Genomic DNA, 16,397 nt, shown 5'->3' with positions numbered 1-16,397 from the left:
ATTGACAACTGGTATAAATGTCATGACATTTGGATGCACGGCAACAAAGTTATTGCGTTTCAACTGTCAGTGTGTTGTGTACATCGGTCGGAAAATGAGTTTCAAACAACGAGCTGTAATTGAGTTTTGTGTTAAACTGGGTAAAACTTTTAGTGAAACGCACCAAATGCTACAAAGTGCATATGGTGATGAGTGTCTATCCCGTACGCAAGTTTACGAGTGGTTCAGGCGATTCAAATCGGGTAGAGAGACGCTGGATGATGACGAAAGATCAGGCCGTCCCAGAACCGGATTATCGGAAGAAAACATCGAAAAAGTGCGTGAATTCATCAAACATAACAAAAAATCGTTGGTGAAAGTTATTGAAATGGAATTAGGCATTCCTCAAACAACCACATACCGCATTTTGACCGAAGTTTTGGGCCTTAAGAAGGTTAATTCGCGGTTTGTACCACACAAACTCACCGAAGACCAAAAAGTTAATCGAATTGCGCATTGCAAAGACATCGTTAAAAGTGCTCGGCAGGATCGAAACTTCTTGAAATCGATTTAACTGGTGACGAGACGTGGTGTTTTGAATATGAGCCCGAAACAAAGCGGCAAAGTGCTGAATGGAGAGCGCCGGATGAAAGAACACCCAAAAAAAAGTCGCTTGGTGAAGTCAAAAGTTAAGGTGATGCTGATTTGTTTTTACGATTCAAAAGGAATTATCCACAAAGAATTTGTTCAGCCCAGCCAGACAGTCACTGGAGAGTTTTACTTGGGCGTCATGAAGGGTTTGCTGGCAAGAATTCGTCGTATTCGGCCCGAATATCGCGAAATCGGCAGTTGGACTCTTTTGGACGATAATGCACCATCACATCGTTCGCGACTTGTAACTGAATTTTTGGTCAAAAATCACATTATTCGGTTGCATCATCCGCCCTATTCACCAGATCTCGCTCCGTGCGATTTCTATCTGTTCCCGAAACTGCATTTGGCGATGAAAGGAAAGTGGCACGCATCGATTATTACCATTGAGAAGGCGACGACCGCCGTCCTAAAGACCATTCCAATAAAGGACATGGAGAAGTCGTTTGACAACTTGTTGGAGCGTGCAAAGATGTGTATCGATGCAGAAGGGGAATACATTGATTAATAAAAATGATTTGTTCCAAAATGTACATTGCTTTTTTGTTTTTTTAAAACGTTCGGTTTCTTTTGGAATGGAGGGTGTACTTGTAAGTCTATCAGATGTAATGTGCTCTCGTTATAAACGCTAGGCTCGTTCGCGGGCACTTGCTAATTTAATTTAGACTAGGACACAGTTCTCGTAACAGGGAAAAATTTTATATACGTACCTTTTTAATAATACCAATAAGACTCCTAGGCATGGACAATTGCTCCCCAAATATAGGGCAAATTTAAATCTATGCAAAAGAAAGATGTTCCGAAATAACTAGATAATTATTTCTCTTTTCAAATAAACTTTATAAACGTTCTCCAATATTATCCAAATGAGATATGAGAAGTCTCTCAATACAAGCATTCAATTAGGATTGTATAATGGTCCTTTTAAACATGAAACTGACATAATCTACAGTCAGCCGCTAATACCTTTCTATATTTTAATAACTTCATATCACTTAATTATTTTTAATATTTAATCTTTCTCATCCAATACGGCTTTGGTATATTGTTAATGATTCAAATAATAAACTCAAATTACTTTACGCTGAGGTGAACGTGATATTTGTACTCAGATAGACCGCTAAATGCAATTCTGACGATCTAATGAAACCACTTACAAATCATGAAAATATAATTTTACTGGCTATAGCACTATGAAATATAATTGAAATCATCGAAACAGAAATTCAATTCACTTCCGTTAATTCCAGAACTCACTTCAATTTCTATCCAAGTTCCAATACGATATTCGCTTATTATATTGCCCATCTGACTTTTCGTAACTGTTCAAACTTTCCTTTCTTCTAGAGCCAAACTCCCACATCGGCTATTACATTCTGAATGACGTAAACGTCATTCATAGGCAGAGGGCTAGAATACCTAGTTTGCGAATTTGGCAGATATAGCGCTATCTCTCCGCATGTCTGGTTGCATAAATATCTCTTTTCTACAGGAGAGAGAAAGGAAAGAGAAATATATTCGTAACGCAATACGGTACACAAATTATGAGTGAGAACAAATAACTAAAGCTGTTACACTCAGTTGATTTGAATTTCAATACTATTACAGGTAAACTTGATCGGTATTTCTAACAATAATAATAATTCCCTGTCACGAGGGAAGAGACGATGATTATATATCGATGAAGAGTTTGGTATATACACCAATCAAAAGCGCTTATGACGTAGATTGCGAAACCGCAATAACATTTTTCAGAATACGTATACTGTGCGAGTTATATGAAAATACAAGTATCCAGAAAGTCCGATGACACTCCTAGAAATCGCAAACGTGAGATAGGTGCCAATAGTGGACAAGGTCCCAGGCGGGATCGAACTTAAAACTTGCAAATGGCAAGAAGGGTCGGGTAGCATATCCTTTGAAAGCTGTTGTTGAATAAAAGGATATGTAACAAGCTGGACGCTATACGATAACATTGTGGAAATATCTTGCGCTTTTGTTCAGCTTTCCTGGCGGTGTCTTTGATTCTTTTTACTTTAATTCTGTTCCTCGACGGAAGGAAATTATATGCAACTCTGAGATTCTGCTCTTTGGACTAAATGTCTAAGTAAATAAAGAAATATAATAAAAGAAAAGAAAAGTAAGAAATAAAGAAATTAAAATAAATAACATTTGACATCTTTGTGTATAGAACTGACTAGTTATATTTTAATATAATATACAATAGGGGTACTGGTGCTCATTGTCTGGATTATCAAGTGTAAAATGATTCAAACAAAATATTTTCTTACACCAGGGACACCGAATACGTGCACTTGTCTCACAATGGCAACAAGTGTCGATTGCAAAATGGAAAGCGAATGCAATCGGAGAATCGAAATGAGGATATACACCAGTTTTCAATCCACCTGTTATGAAAGCATATTGGTAAAAGTCAATGTATCTTGGTGAGTTTATTTTATTATGCAAAATGGACATGAGTGCTAGACAGTGATATCTCTTAAAAGCCTTGTAACAATCCTGCTCGAGTTTCACAAAGTTACCTCACGTTTTAGGTAGTCTTTCCAAGTTCTGAAGGCGAAAACATCAAGTGGTTGATAAGATCTTATGTAATTCTTCAGAACATTTTCTGCACGCAGTGAAACAACTTGAAGTAGATTGTCTGCAATTCCCACGTGATTAGTGAATGGTCTCCAATGTTCGAGGAGAACAACATTCTCTTTTGTGAGTAATGCGTGTTTCGCGAGTAGATCTGTGACAATTTTGTCACAATCAGCTGGTGTCATGATACCACTTGGTAAAGCGTCAAGGACTAGATTTTCTGGTTTCATCATTGGTGGCCAGGCGAGTGGTCCAAAAGGTCCACTAGTTTCCTTGAAGTTGATCAAAATTTTTTCATGCACTGTTCGATTCATTCTAATAATCGGTAGGGCGGTAAGTAAATGAGTCGTTAAGGTTTTGGACTGAGCTGATTTTTCAACTATACCTTCAACAACGTAAGAAAGAAAGATTGTCCTTGTCATCTCGTGCTTGAATCAAGACAGTTCACCATTGAATACAAATGTTGCAGAAATTTATCTGCTATTGATAAATCAAGAATTTTCATTTACCATTGTTTGTCTTCATTCTGCAGTCGTTCTTGATGTTCAATTCATGGCTTGGTAACAAATGCAGTAATTCTTCTGCTGGTATTTCCGTAGACGATCTTCAACTTTTCTACCCACAATGCGAAGCGTCAAACGAACTAGAGACATTATATGTTGCATAATGTTGAACAGACCAAATTCGCAGGTCTTCGTTATTGATATCAAGTTTGTCTCCTCGAGTTTGTTTGAAATTTGCAAGAGTATCTTCAGCAATTCTCTTCAGCAAAGTTTCCCTGTTCCCACAGTATTCAAGCTGTTATTTTTTTCATTGACTTATTTCAGACCAGTCTGGCCCCCATGAATATTTCTTACGAATTGATGAGATTTTCCTGCATGTGCCGGCAGATGTCCAAGCATAAACAATCACCAATTTCTTCTCGTCGTCAGTATATATCTTCGAGCCTCGTGGGCAACCGGATTATGCAGATGTCTCGTAATCAGTATTGCTACCTAATTACACCGAGATCTTTCTTGATGATACAAGGTTATCATACGGTATTTCTGCATCTATCATGAAAAGTCGATGAGAACATGGGAATCAAATATTGCATCACCCTTCTCATGGACTTATGTCACTGATGGTTGCCGCAAATTCAATTTCGCATTAACTTGTTGCAAAATACGATACTATTACTGTGAACATAACTTTGGACTTGGTCGATGACATGTGGTAGCAGATCGGCAATATTCATTTGTGGCAGTTTTGCAACTGTAAACCTGAAAAAATTATAAAACCTGAATACTCTTTCAATGAAAACTTACTGCTTCGAGAACCACAACATCACTGACGACTGGATTCTCATTCTTGTCTTTCAAGCCTCTAGGCAATGTAAGCATGCCCAGCTCTCTCGGTGTTTGTGTCATGTTCTGCCAGAAGCCTCATGTTGCTTGAATCAATAGCAGAGAATGTGATAGCGACAAACTTTCCGAAATGAGTTGTTACGTGATACGCTTCATGCAGACAAAACGCCGTATTTGGAGATATGCATGCTGATTTCCCATCGGTTCGCTTTTGTACTTGTTCTTCTTCGGTAGCATGAACAGCGCTGCGAGCAACTTGCGCCCAACCAAAAACAAACAACTACATGTGTATGGAAGTAGTAATTCACTGTGCATGTGAAACGAACTACGATTTAGCATTTTTCTCAAACGAAAATATTAAAACTTACATTTAAACATGCATATGACTCGCACCATATATGTATTTGGACCAACAATATTACAATTTCTTAATAAGCAAAATTAGTGCTTTCAATTCGTGTATAAACCGTTATTCATTTAGTTTAATCTCCGTCTCTTTTCGTCTCTTTTCGTTTATCTGTTCTTGTCATTTATTTTATTTCCTTTTCATTTCCTTCTTTCTTTTTTTTTCGTTATTTCTTTGTTTACACACGAATAGACCCCGAAGACCAGAATCTCACAGTAGGGGCATTTACTTTCTTTACTTTGCGTATAAGAATTAAATGAACACAAACGAAACCAAACTACAGAAAGAATATCTAAAACGCAAGACGTTTGCACAGAGCTTCGTAGAGCGTCCAGATTTGTTCTATCTGCTTTCATTTAACAAAGTTTTTAAACGATATGCTAGTTGACGCCCTTGCATTTTGCAAATTTTAAGTAGAACCCTATCTAGAACTCTGCAGAGGACTCTGGGATAAATGTGTTTTAATTTCAATCATTGTACTTTTGAAATCATGACATAAGTGTTTTCCTCTTTTGACATCTGTTGTATCGTTTCAGATTTATGGGTGTGGTCATAGACTTTACAATAACGCTTCCGATGGCATTTTTACATACCGCTACTCTGCTCAGAGTAATTTTAGAGTCGAGACTTGTTCCGTCTTCTTACATTTCCCAGCAGCTTACCAACGATATGCTACTTAACCCTTACCGTTTGCAATTTTTGAAATTGACTTACCTGCGACCCTACCATTCGCCCTGTGACAACATCGTTTGCTTTGATACGTTGTACAGTACTTTTGAAATGATCGATAACATACTTTCTTTTTTAGCATCTTTTTCACCATTTGCGATTTCTAAGGCTGGCTATGGACTTTTTGGACACACTGTATTTTGATATATCCCTGACATTATACGCATTCGGAAAACGTTTATTACAGTTTCGGAATAGGCGTCATTTGTCCGATTGATGTATAAACGATCTTCACTTCGATATATAATCTCCCTCTCTCACATTCTCAGCGTTTCACATGGGAATTTCCTTAACACAAACTTTGTTGATATTCAATGAGGCGTACACTTGCAATAAATTGGAGTTTTTCAATTTGTGCACCTGATAAATACGTACCAAGAAAGACCATCATCCTGCAGTAAGTTTTCGGATGAGACGGGAGAGAAAGATAAAATAGATGCACTTCTATTTTAACTTCTTGTGTATGGTAATGAGAGAAAAAATCGTTATTGTTCATTTTGAAAGTTTTATACATTCCATGTAATTGACGCGATCCAATACCAACCTGGAGGTTCTGAATTATAAAAGGCAAGGGAAACTAAAGATGGAAAATGTTGAATCCATTTTATTACTTTTTTAATTTTTGGCTCCCTTCAACGTCTGTGGCCTCATGTATATCTTGCGTAGAAGTTGCCTATATAGAGCTACCCTAATCATATAAAATAATAGCATGATGTCTGAATAGGTTCTAAATAGTACCTAAATATTCTCTTATACTGTAACAACCCATAACTCAAAACGAAACAAAGGTGATTTGGATCTTAGTAAAGATCAAAAAATGTATTTATAGTTTAGAATATGTAGATTAATTTACAATTTTGCAACAATTAGAAAAAAACAACATTCAGGTAAATTCATACTTTATGAAGATTTTAAACTGACTGCTATTGAGATTCATAAATATTATCAATACGTAGTCAAAATTGAGAATATACGTGCCCCGTTTTGCAAATTATGTTATGAAACGACTTCTTCCATATTTTTCCGTTGCTATAGTACGTATGGTGTTTCTAGTAAAACCAAGAAACACGTGGTTTCAACAGGTCTGTCTCGAACCTACCTTAATATAATTCAGAGAGTACTGTACAGTAGACATGATCAGAAAATTTTTCTTCCTAGGTACCTTGTTTCAAACATAGCCGGCTCTCTATCCGGTGAAAGTCGATTATCTCGGACTCAAAAGCTCAGATTCGAATGTTCGTACTAGAATTGAAAATACCATACATGAATTCCGAACCGAGAATCGGATACGCTGATCCGAAATCGAGAATTATATACCCGAAACTGAGGATTGGATATGCAAAAGGTTTCAAAACTCAAAACAAGTAATGTAAATCTAAAAATGCATCTCTTTAACTGACAGTACTTTCTTTACACTAAAATTAATATTGCAAGATAACGACGCATAGAGAAATCCTGTTGGTAACAATATTCGGAGAAAATCATACGTATTAACTATGAGTTTCGGTACCACCGCTGATAAAATTGGGTGTTTTGTCATAAGTCCTGAAATGGAGAATAAGTATTAGGTCGTTTATGGCATTTATTTTTTTATGACTTTTTCTTCAAAACTGCTGTATACTTTTAGGTTCTACTATCGACTTTCTTTGTTTTCCCGAGCGCAGGTGTCCCCTATCTACAAGAGTCCCACCTCACGTATTTCCAGCTCAATGCCCAAGTGTTAGCAGAAAAAGAATAAGTGTTAGTCTTGATAGTGACAATAGTTAATGCAATACACTAAGCAGATCAGTGATGAATTCAGACATTCTTTCAAGGATGCTGAAACGAACTTTAAGGTTTTTGACATTGACTAGAAATCACTCTACATTGCGTTTTATATATATTCACTGTGCTAAACTACGGCAATAGTGGAAAGGGGGATATTCAAATCTATTGACAGAAATGTACTCAAGAACATATTCACTAGGAAATCAGAGAGTGTACTTATGAATTCAGATAATATGGAAACATGACATAGAGTTTGTATAAGGAAAAATGTGTACATTTAAAATTAAATACCAAAAGAATGTTAATTTCGATAGACAATCAAAAATGTTTGTATCTACATCAAAAGCCCTTTTGTTAATTTAATCGTAACTATTTAACCTTCAAATTTGTCTTATGTGCAGGAAATTTAACTCTGTACAATACCTATTAGTGATTAAAAAAACATGCACCTTATATATATTATACACATGAAATAATGTGACGGAGATATCGTACTAGTTGTATTATACGCATTCACTTACCCTTCGTTTAGTTTACCCTGGAAGAGAGAAAAATAATTTATTTCTATTAATATTTTATTATATGCCTAACTATCAAATTTTACTATCGCAATAAATATATACAAATTATTTCAGTTTTTTTTTTGTTGGGAAGTGTATTTTTAGTTGTTAATGAAACATCGTTAATAACAAGGTATAAATTCATTAAAAATGTGTATAACAATAACATATATTTCTAAATGTTCCATCGAATATAGATGGTGACTACTTCCAATCTGGTAGTCCAAGAGGATCGTTCTTTAGTAAGTATTTTTTTATTAAATATTCAGAAAAAAAGAAATAATGGTTTAATTTAAGACTATCATTAGTTAATATTAGTAATGGATTATGTATTCACAGCTGTACATACTTGACCTGATGAACGAGTTTTTAGTGAATGACAAGGCTAAAAATAGTGAGTTCATTTATTTATGTTACGTCTTTGCATCTTTTTCTGAGGGCCAATTTAAGGCTATTGCTTAGTCAGTACTGGAACTCATTTTTGGAGCAGCAAATTCAAGAACACTGTTTAGGTATGCTTTTATATATATATATATATATATATATATATATATATATATATATATATATATATATATATATATATTGCTAGCTGTGTTATGCATGGAAACGTGTATTCATCATTGTTGTACATGTGTTTACTTATAATATGTATTCTAAGTAGATTAACAGAATGGAACAGGCCATATTTGGCGAGAGGTTATTAATTCAACAATTAAGAAGAAATAGAAAGTAAAGAATCAAACTTACTATTTAAAGACTAAGGTTATAGTATATTGAACTTCTCAGACTCCACCTTAACAACCTAAATGGTTACTTATGTTTCTTAACTTGATCACCATCCACACAGTATGCATGCTTGATGTAAAAAAAAAAAAAAAAAAAAAGCCAACACTGTTTCCTTTGTCAGCATAGTGACAGGGCTTTTGACCCACTCTGTATATCAATTACTTGTGTTTGCAACTCCTACTTTCATGTTCCTATATCATATCTGCATATTTGTAACGCATCACCATATGCATTTTAATATATTATACGAATAAATTTTATCTCCTTTAAATATATTATGATTTTTTCCTATTTATGTGAACATTCATTGGAGATTCACAAAATGATATAAAAGGAATATCAACATGATTGTTATAGATATTCTTGCTAATAGCAATACAAATTTCAAACGAATAAAATATAAATTATGATACAATAAAATTTTGTGATAATTTAATAATTGGTACAGGTTCAAACTGTTCAAATAGGTTAAGCTTTTGTTGCCATCACATAGACCCTGTATCTACATTAGTTACATTTCATAAATGTTTATCTCTTAATCCACATATTACATGAATAGTATTCGTTTTCCCAATCTAAGTTATTCCAAATTAAGTGACAAAAGATGCTCTTTCTACAAAGCTGCGTTCACGTTTTATTCTACATTGAATAATAATTGGCGTAAATAAGTCCATACATTACTCTCCAATAGTGTGGGTGAGTTACATGTTTGAAGATAAGTTGTGTAGCTATTAGTTTTCTACACGATTGCAAAGTTTTATAATTTGAGGGGTTTTTGCTTACCGAAAAGCCGACTTTACTTCTAGTGTTTTTATTTGGAAAGAATGTGTGAGTGACAGATATAAAATTTAAGAAACCAAGATATGGTTTTAACATTATAGGAAAACTCGCTAAAGCTCGCTGGGGGCTCCGCCCCCAGACCCCCGGTCAGGCCTTTGCCATGAGGTGTCATGTTCTAGAAAACTATTCCTTCAGGAATTCACTTCCCTTTACAGTAGACACCGTTTACCAATACATACTTCAATTCAACCGGTATTATTCCTTCCATGTAACTTTGAAAAACAAGCGCACAATTTATTAGAAATAACTCTATTACTACTTCTACTCTCTCAATCATGTGCGTGGCTTATTATGTACACTTTGCGCACACCTATACTAGTTAGAGACAATAACAGAATTTATTTTCTCAAACATAAACAGCGAGCACTGTCTTCCAATAGCCTACCTATTAAACCTTTCATTTTGCGAAAACACTCACTGTTTACAAATGTAATTTTTGCAACCTTTCAAATATTTATTCGTAGCATTTTTTAATATTATGTTTTGCAGTGTAATTTAGTACAATGTATTATATTCGTGTCATTGTAGTTAATTGTACATATTGCCTGCAGGAAAAGTAATTCATATCTGTGATATAAGGGTGGGGAAATATTTCAGGCTTCCTGCACATTTATTCTTGTATTTACAATGAAGACTACAATTTACTAGATAATTTACAAATATGAATATTGTTGGAGATTGTTTACATTTTTTTCATAGCATTTGAGTGAAAACTACTTTTGTACTATAATGTAGTACAGTGGATTATAATGTAAACCTTGGGCATAGTTGTACATATTACCTCAGCAAGATTTCTTGAAAAGTTTCATATATACTGCACAAATTCTTGCAGTCTCCCTGTATATTTATTCTTGTATTTTCAATGAAGACTACAATTTGTAGGTGATTTACAAATATGATTATTGTTGGAGGCTTTTTAAACATTTGTTTGTAACATTTGAGAGAACACTACTTTTGCACTGTAATATAGAAAAGTCCCTTATAATGGAATCCTTCGGCATAGTAGTACATATTACCTGCAGCAACACTTTTTGAAATATTTCATACTTACTGGACAATTTCTGGCAGTCTACCTGTATCTCTCGTCTTGTATTTTTATGAAGAATAAATTTGTTCGTAATTTACAAATATGAATTTTGTTAAGGCTTTTTAAACATTAGTTCATAACATTTGATTGAACACCAGTTTTTGCACAGTAACGTAGTACACTGTATTATAATGCTGTCCTTTGGTACACAAGTAATTATTGGCAGCAGACCTTGCTGAAATGTTTATTTATACTGGACAATTACATACAGTCTTCCTGTATCTTTACTCTTATAGTTTCAATGAAGACGTTTAATTACTAGGTAATTTAGAATATGAATATTATTGGAGGCTTTTAAAAATTTGTTTATAGCAACTTAAACAACACCACTTTCTACACTCTAGTAGAACATTGTACTAGAATCGTGTCATTCTAATTTCTTATTACAATCAAATAACAAGACATCATTTCCTTAATCATCCTAAAAAAACACATATATAACACGATTACTATTCCGATTTTAGAGGTGTAACTCACTAAAGCTCGCTGGGGGCTCCGCCCCCAGGCCCCCGGTCAGGCCTTTGCCATGAGGTGTCATGTTCTAGAAAACTATTCCTTCAGGAATTCACTTCCCTTTACAGTAGACACCGTTTACCAATACATACTTCAATTCAACCGGTATTATTCCTTCCATGTAACTTTGAAAAACAAGCGCACAATTTATTAGAAATAACTCTATTACTACTTCTACTCTCTCAATCATGTGCGTGGCTTATTATGTACACTTTGCGCACACCTATACATGTTAGAGACAATAACAGAATTTATTTTCTCAAACATAAACAGCGAGCACTGTCTTCCAATAGCCTACCTATTAAACCTTTCATTTTGCGAAAACACTCACTGTTTACAAATGTAATTTTTGCAACCTTTCAAATATTTATTCGTAGCATTTTTTAATATTATGTTTTGCAGTGTAATTTAGTACAATGTATTATATTCGTGTCATTGTAGTTAATTGTACATATTACCTGCAGGAAAAGTAATTCATATCTGTGATATAAGGGTGGGGAAATATTTCAGGCTTCCTGCACATTTATTCTTGTATTTACAATGAAGACTACAATTTACTAGATAATTTACAAATATGAATATTGTTGGAGATTGTTTACATTTTTTTCATAGCATTTGAGTGAAAACTACTTTTGTACTATAATGTAGTACAGTGGATTATAATGTAAACCTTGGGCATAGTTGTACATATTACCTCAGCAAGATTTCTTGAAAAGTTTCATATATACTGCACAAATTCTTGCAGTCTCCCTGTATATTTATTCTTGTATTTTCAATGAAGACTACAATTTGTAGGTGATTTACAAATATGATTATTGTTGGAGGCTTTTTAAACATTTGTTTGTAACATTTGAGAGAACACTACTTTTGCACTGTAATATAGAAAAGTCCCTTATAATGGAATCCTTCGGCATAGTAGTACATATTACCTGCAGCAACACTTTTTGAAATATTTCATACTTACTGGACAATTTCTGGCAGTCTACCTGTATCTCTCGTCTTGTATTTTTATGAAGAATAAATTTGTTCGTAATTTACAAATATGAATTTTGTTAAGGCTTTTTAAACATTAGTTCATAACATTTGATTGAACACCAGTTTTTGCACAGTAACGTAGTACACTGTATTATAATGCTGTCCTTTGGTACACAAGTAATTATTGGCAGCAGACCTTGCTGAAATGTTTATTTATACTGGACAATTACATACAGTCTTCCTGTATCTTTACTCTTATAGTTTCAATGAAGACGTTTAATTACTAGGTAATTTAGAATATGAATATTATTGGAGGCTTTTAAAAAATTTGTTTATAGCAACTTAAACAACACCACTTCCTACACTCTAGTAGAACATTGTACTAGAATCGTGTCATTCTAATTTCTTATTACAATCAAATAACAAGACATCATTTCCTTAATCATCCTAAAAAAACACATATATAACACGATTACTATTCCGATTTTAGAGGTGTAATTCCAGAGACGCGGGCCCGCTACGTACCAGTACTATGTGAGCAGTAGGTAGGAACTCCAGAATCTAAGGAATTGAGTAGTGTAGGGGAACGACGTGAGCCTACTAGGCTGGAGACCTGGGTTCGATTCCCACCAAGTTTTTGTGTCACTTTTTCTTTCTTGGAAAGTTTATTTTTATAGCATAGGTGATTGAAAATAAGCTTGACACTATCATATACGGCATTTCATGCCAACCGGACCCGCAACTAAAACTATTAAATCGAAAGGGGCACTTTCCCACGTATCTTATATATTATAAATATGTACGCTGCCGACGACACAATTTTCAAGAGGGGCCCATTTGTGTGTGTGTATGAGCGTGTGTGTGCAGTGGCGTACGCAGGAATTTATTTCGGGAGGGGTCCAAACTCAATATCTGTGTATTTTATATTGAAATTCCTAAACTTGTCCCAAAAATTAGACTACATTTACACAAAAGTTGGAATTTCGGGGGTGGTCCGGACCCCCAGGAACCACCCCCTGCGTACGTCCCTGTATGTGTGTGTATTTCCTTAAAATTAATATTTTATACTTTCCATTTGTGGTATTCACTCCAAATTTGGTATACGCAGGTATCTTAACGAGGGACATAAAAGGGGAGAGAGATATTTTGCAATCGTTTCCGGTTTGAAGTAGACACTGTTGTCGCGAGACAAAATGTATTGTTGTCTTGTATGGACACTATATCGTGAAAAAGATGCCCATTGTTTCTTTCAGACTCTTTTTGGGGAACACCGCCTCCTCAGAGCGCCCCTGGCGAGATCAAAATAATACGTATATAATACAATAACAAATAGAATGTTATCAGCAGTGCCCCCGGGGTAATACTCCCCCCCCTCGAACATTGCTTCCGATAGAGACACTGGTGATGCTCCATTTCCAATGCTACATATGTTTGATATTAAATACTTCAGTATCGTCTTGAAACTTTACACGAACATACTGCCTAGTTTCGAGACCATCTCAACAGTTAGCGTATAAATGTATCCTTTCCGTCTATGTCTGTAATAACGAAAATATTTTGTTCACGCAATGCCAACAGAAATTATTTTCATAAAACAAAGCAACGTGATAAGAAAAAAAAACGCAAGATAAAACAAGTTCGGCGGGGAATCGAACCCAGACCTGTTACTCAGAAACCACACACTTTACCGCGGAGCTAACTTACTACGTTGAATTCTGCTTGTTCTATTCTCCTCAATATACCACATAAGAGCAGTGGTTTAAGGCAATTCAAAAATATGGCAGTTTTGAATTCAAGATGGCGACTTCTCCAATGATTTGTTTCTTCGCTTAAACTGAACTACGTCCTTAATAACATAGCGAAACCTGGCTTACCTACCAAGAGCACAACTTACAATTTTCATGGTTACAAATTTTTGAGCCGCCATTTTGAATCGAAGATGACGACTTTTCCAACATGTCGGAATTTTCCCCTCACATGCGCTGTACTCTACACACTTGAACGCAATTTCGTGATTCCACCATATCTACAAATTGTGTAGAATTAGACGCACCCTTTTAATATTCCTAGCACTTTCTTACACCGAACATGACTACTTTTTTCAAGTTTAAAGGCGGATTCGAAAACTACGCATAAGAATAAACATCACCTCGAAATTTCTACCTCCTAGATACAGCCAATACAAATTTCACATTTTTTCGATTTCCGCCGCGAAACGAAAACGAATTTTAATGCTCTTTTTTCTATCATAAACTATGTTCCTAGCTTCACTGCCTGACAAAATATGACGTTTCTATGGTGTGCGGAACTACTCTAAAAACCAGCATTTCAAAACGACGAAAAATTTCGACACTTCATTTACATGGAAAATGTCGCCTTTTTCGTGATATCGGAATTTTCCCATTACTCACATCCCATGAAGAACAAGTATGCAAAATTGGGTGTTTGTATGTTTCGTGGAAGTACGCAAACAATTAAGTGTGTTTCCGATTATAGAGGTATATAATTCCAGAGACGCGGGCCCGCTACGTACCAGTACTATGTGAGCAGTAGGTAGGAACTCCAGAATCTAAGGAATTGAGTAGTGTAGGGGAACGACGTGAGCCTACTAGGCTGGTGACCTGGGTTCGATTCCCACCAAGTTTTTGTGTCACTTTTTCTTTCTTGGAAAGTTTATTTTTATAGCATAGGTGATTGAAAATAAGCTTGACACTATCATATACGGCATTTCATGCCAACCGGACCCGCAACTAAAACTATTAAATCGAAAGGGGCACTTTCCCACGTATCTTATATATTATAAATATGTACGCTGCCGACGAGACAATTTTCAAGAGGGGCCCATTTGTGTGTGTGTATGAGCGTGTGTGTGCAGTGGCGTACGCAGGAATTTATTTCGGGAGGGGTCCAAACTCAATATCTGTGTATTTTATATTGAAATTCCTAAACTTGTCCCAAAAATTAGACTACATTTACACAAAAGTTGGAATTTGGGGGGTGGTCCGGACCCCCAGGAACCACCCCCTGCGTACGTCCCTGTATGTGTGTGTATTTCCTTAAAATTAATATTTTATACTTTCCATTTGTGGTATTCACTCCAAATTTGGTATACGCAGGTATCTTAACGAGGGACATAAAAGGGGAGAGAGATATTTTGCAATCGTTTCCGGTTTGAAGTAGACACTGTTGTCGCGAGACAAAATGTATTGTTGTCTTGTATGGACACTATATCGTGAAAAAGATGCCCATTGTTTCTTTCAGACTCTTTTTGGGGAACACCGCCTCCTCAGAGCGCCCCTGGCGAGATCAAAATAATACGTATATAATACAATAACAAATAGAATATTATCAGCAGTGCCCCCGGGGTAATACTCCCCCCCCCCTCGAACATTGCTTCCGATAGAGACACTGGTGATGCTCCATTTCCAATGCTACATATGTTTGATATTAAATACTTCAGTATCGTCTTGAAACTTTACACGAACATACTGCCTAGTTTCGAGACCATCTCAACAGTTAGCGTATAAATATATCCTTTCCGTCTATGTCTGTAATAACGAAAATATTTTGTTCACGCAATGCCAACAGAAATTATTTTCATAAAACAAAGTAACGTGATAAGAAAAAAAACGCAAGATAAAACAAGTTCGGCGGGGAATCGAACCCAGACCTGTTACTCAGAAACCAGACACTTTACCGCGGAGCTAACTTACTACGTTGAATTGTGCTTGTTCTATTCTCCTCAATATACCACATAAGAGGAAAAATTAAGGCAATTCAAAAATATGGCAGTTTTGAATTCAAGATGGCGACTTCTCCAATGATTTGTTTCTTCGCTTAAACTGAACTACGTCCTTAATAACATAGCGAAACCTGGCTTACCTACCAAGAGCACAACTTACAATTTTCATGGTTACAAATTTTTGAGCCGCCATTTTGAATCGAAGATGACGACTTTTCCAACATGTCGGAATTTTCCCCTCACATGCGCTGTACTCTACACACTTGAACGCAATTTCGTGATTCCACCATATCTACAAATTGTGTAGAATTAGACGCCCCCTTTTAATATTCCTAGCACTTTCTTACACCGAACATGACTACTTTTTTCAAGTTTAAAGGCGGATTCGCAAACTACGCATCAGAATAAACAT

At 35.5% G+C, this 16,397-nt stretch overlaps 1 protein-coding gene across 1 annotated transcript in view; it reads left to right on the top strand.

Moving 5' to 3' along the window:
• The window catches only part of LOC145683923 (uncharacterized), a 443,098-nt gene that overhangs the window by 263,989 nt on the left and 162,712 nt on the right, over nt 1-16,397 (top strand). Inside the window, exon 9 of the mRNA XM_081755604.1 lies at nt 8,237-8,281. Within this exon, the coding sequence (XP_081611730.1) occupies nt 8,237-8,281 (45 nt within the window). The remainder of the gene's footprint in view (nt 1-8,236; nt 8,282-16,397) is intronic.

This window comes from Thermobia domestica, chromosome 4 (assembly GCF_964235325.1).
Source record: "Thermobia domestica chromosome 4, izTheDome1.hap1.1, whole genome shotgun sequence".
NCBI classification, from domain to species: Eukaryota; Metazoa; Arthropoda; class Insecta; order Zygentoma; family Lepismatidae; genus Thermobia; species Thermobia domestica.
Note: the sequence above shows the minus strand (reverse complement) of the source record. Positions and strands in the feature narration are given on the sequence as shown.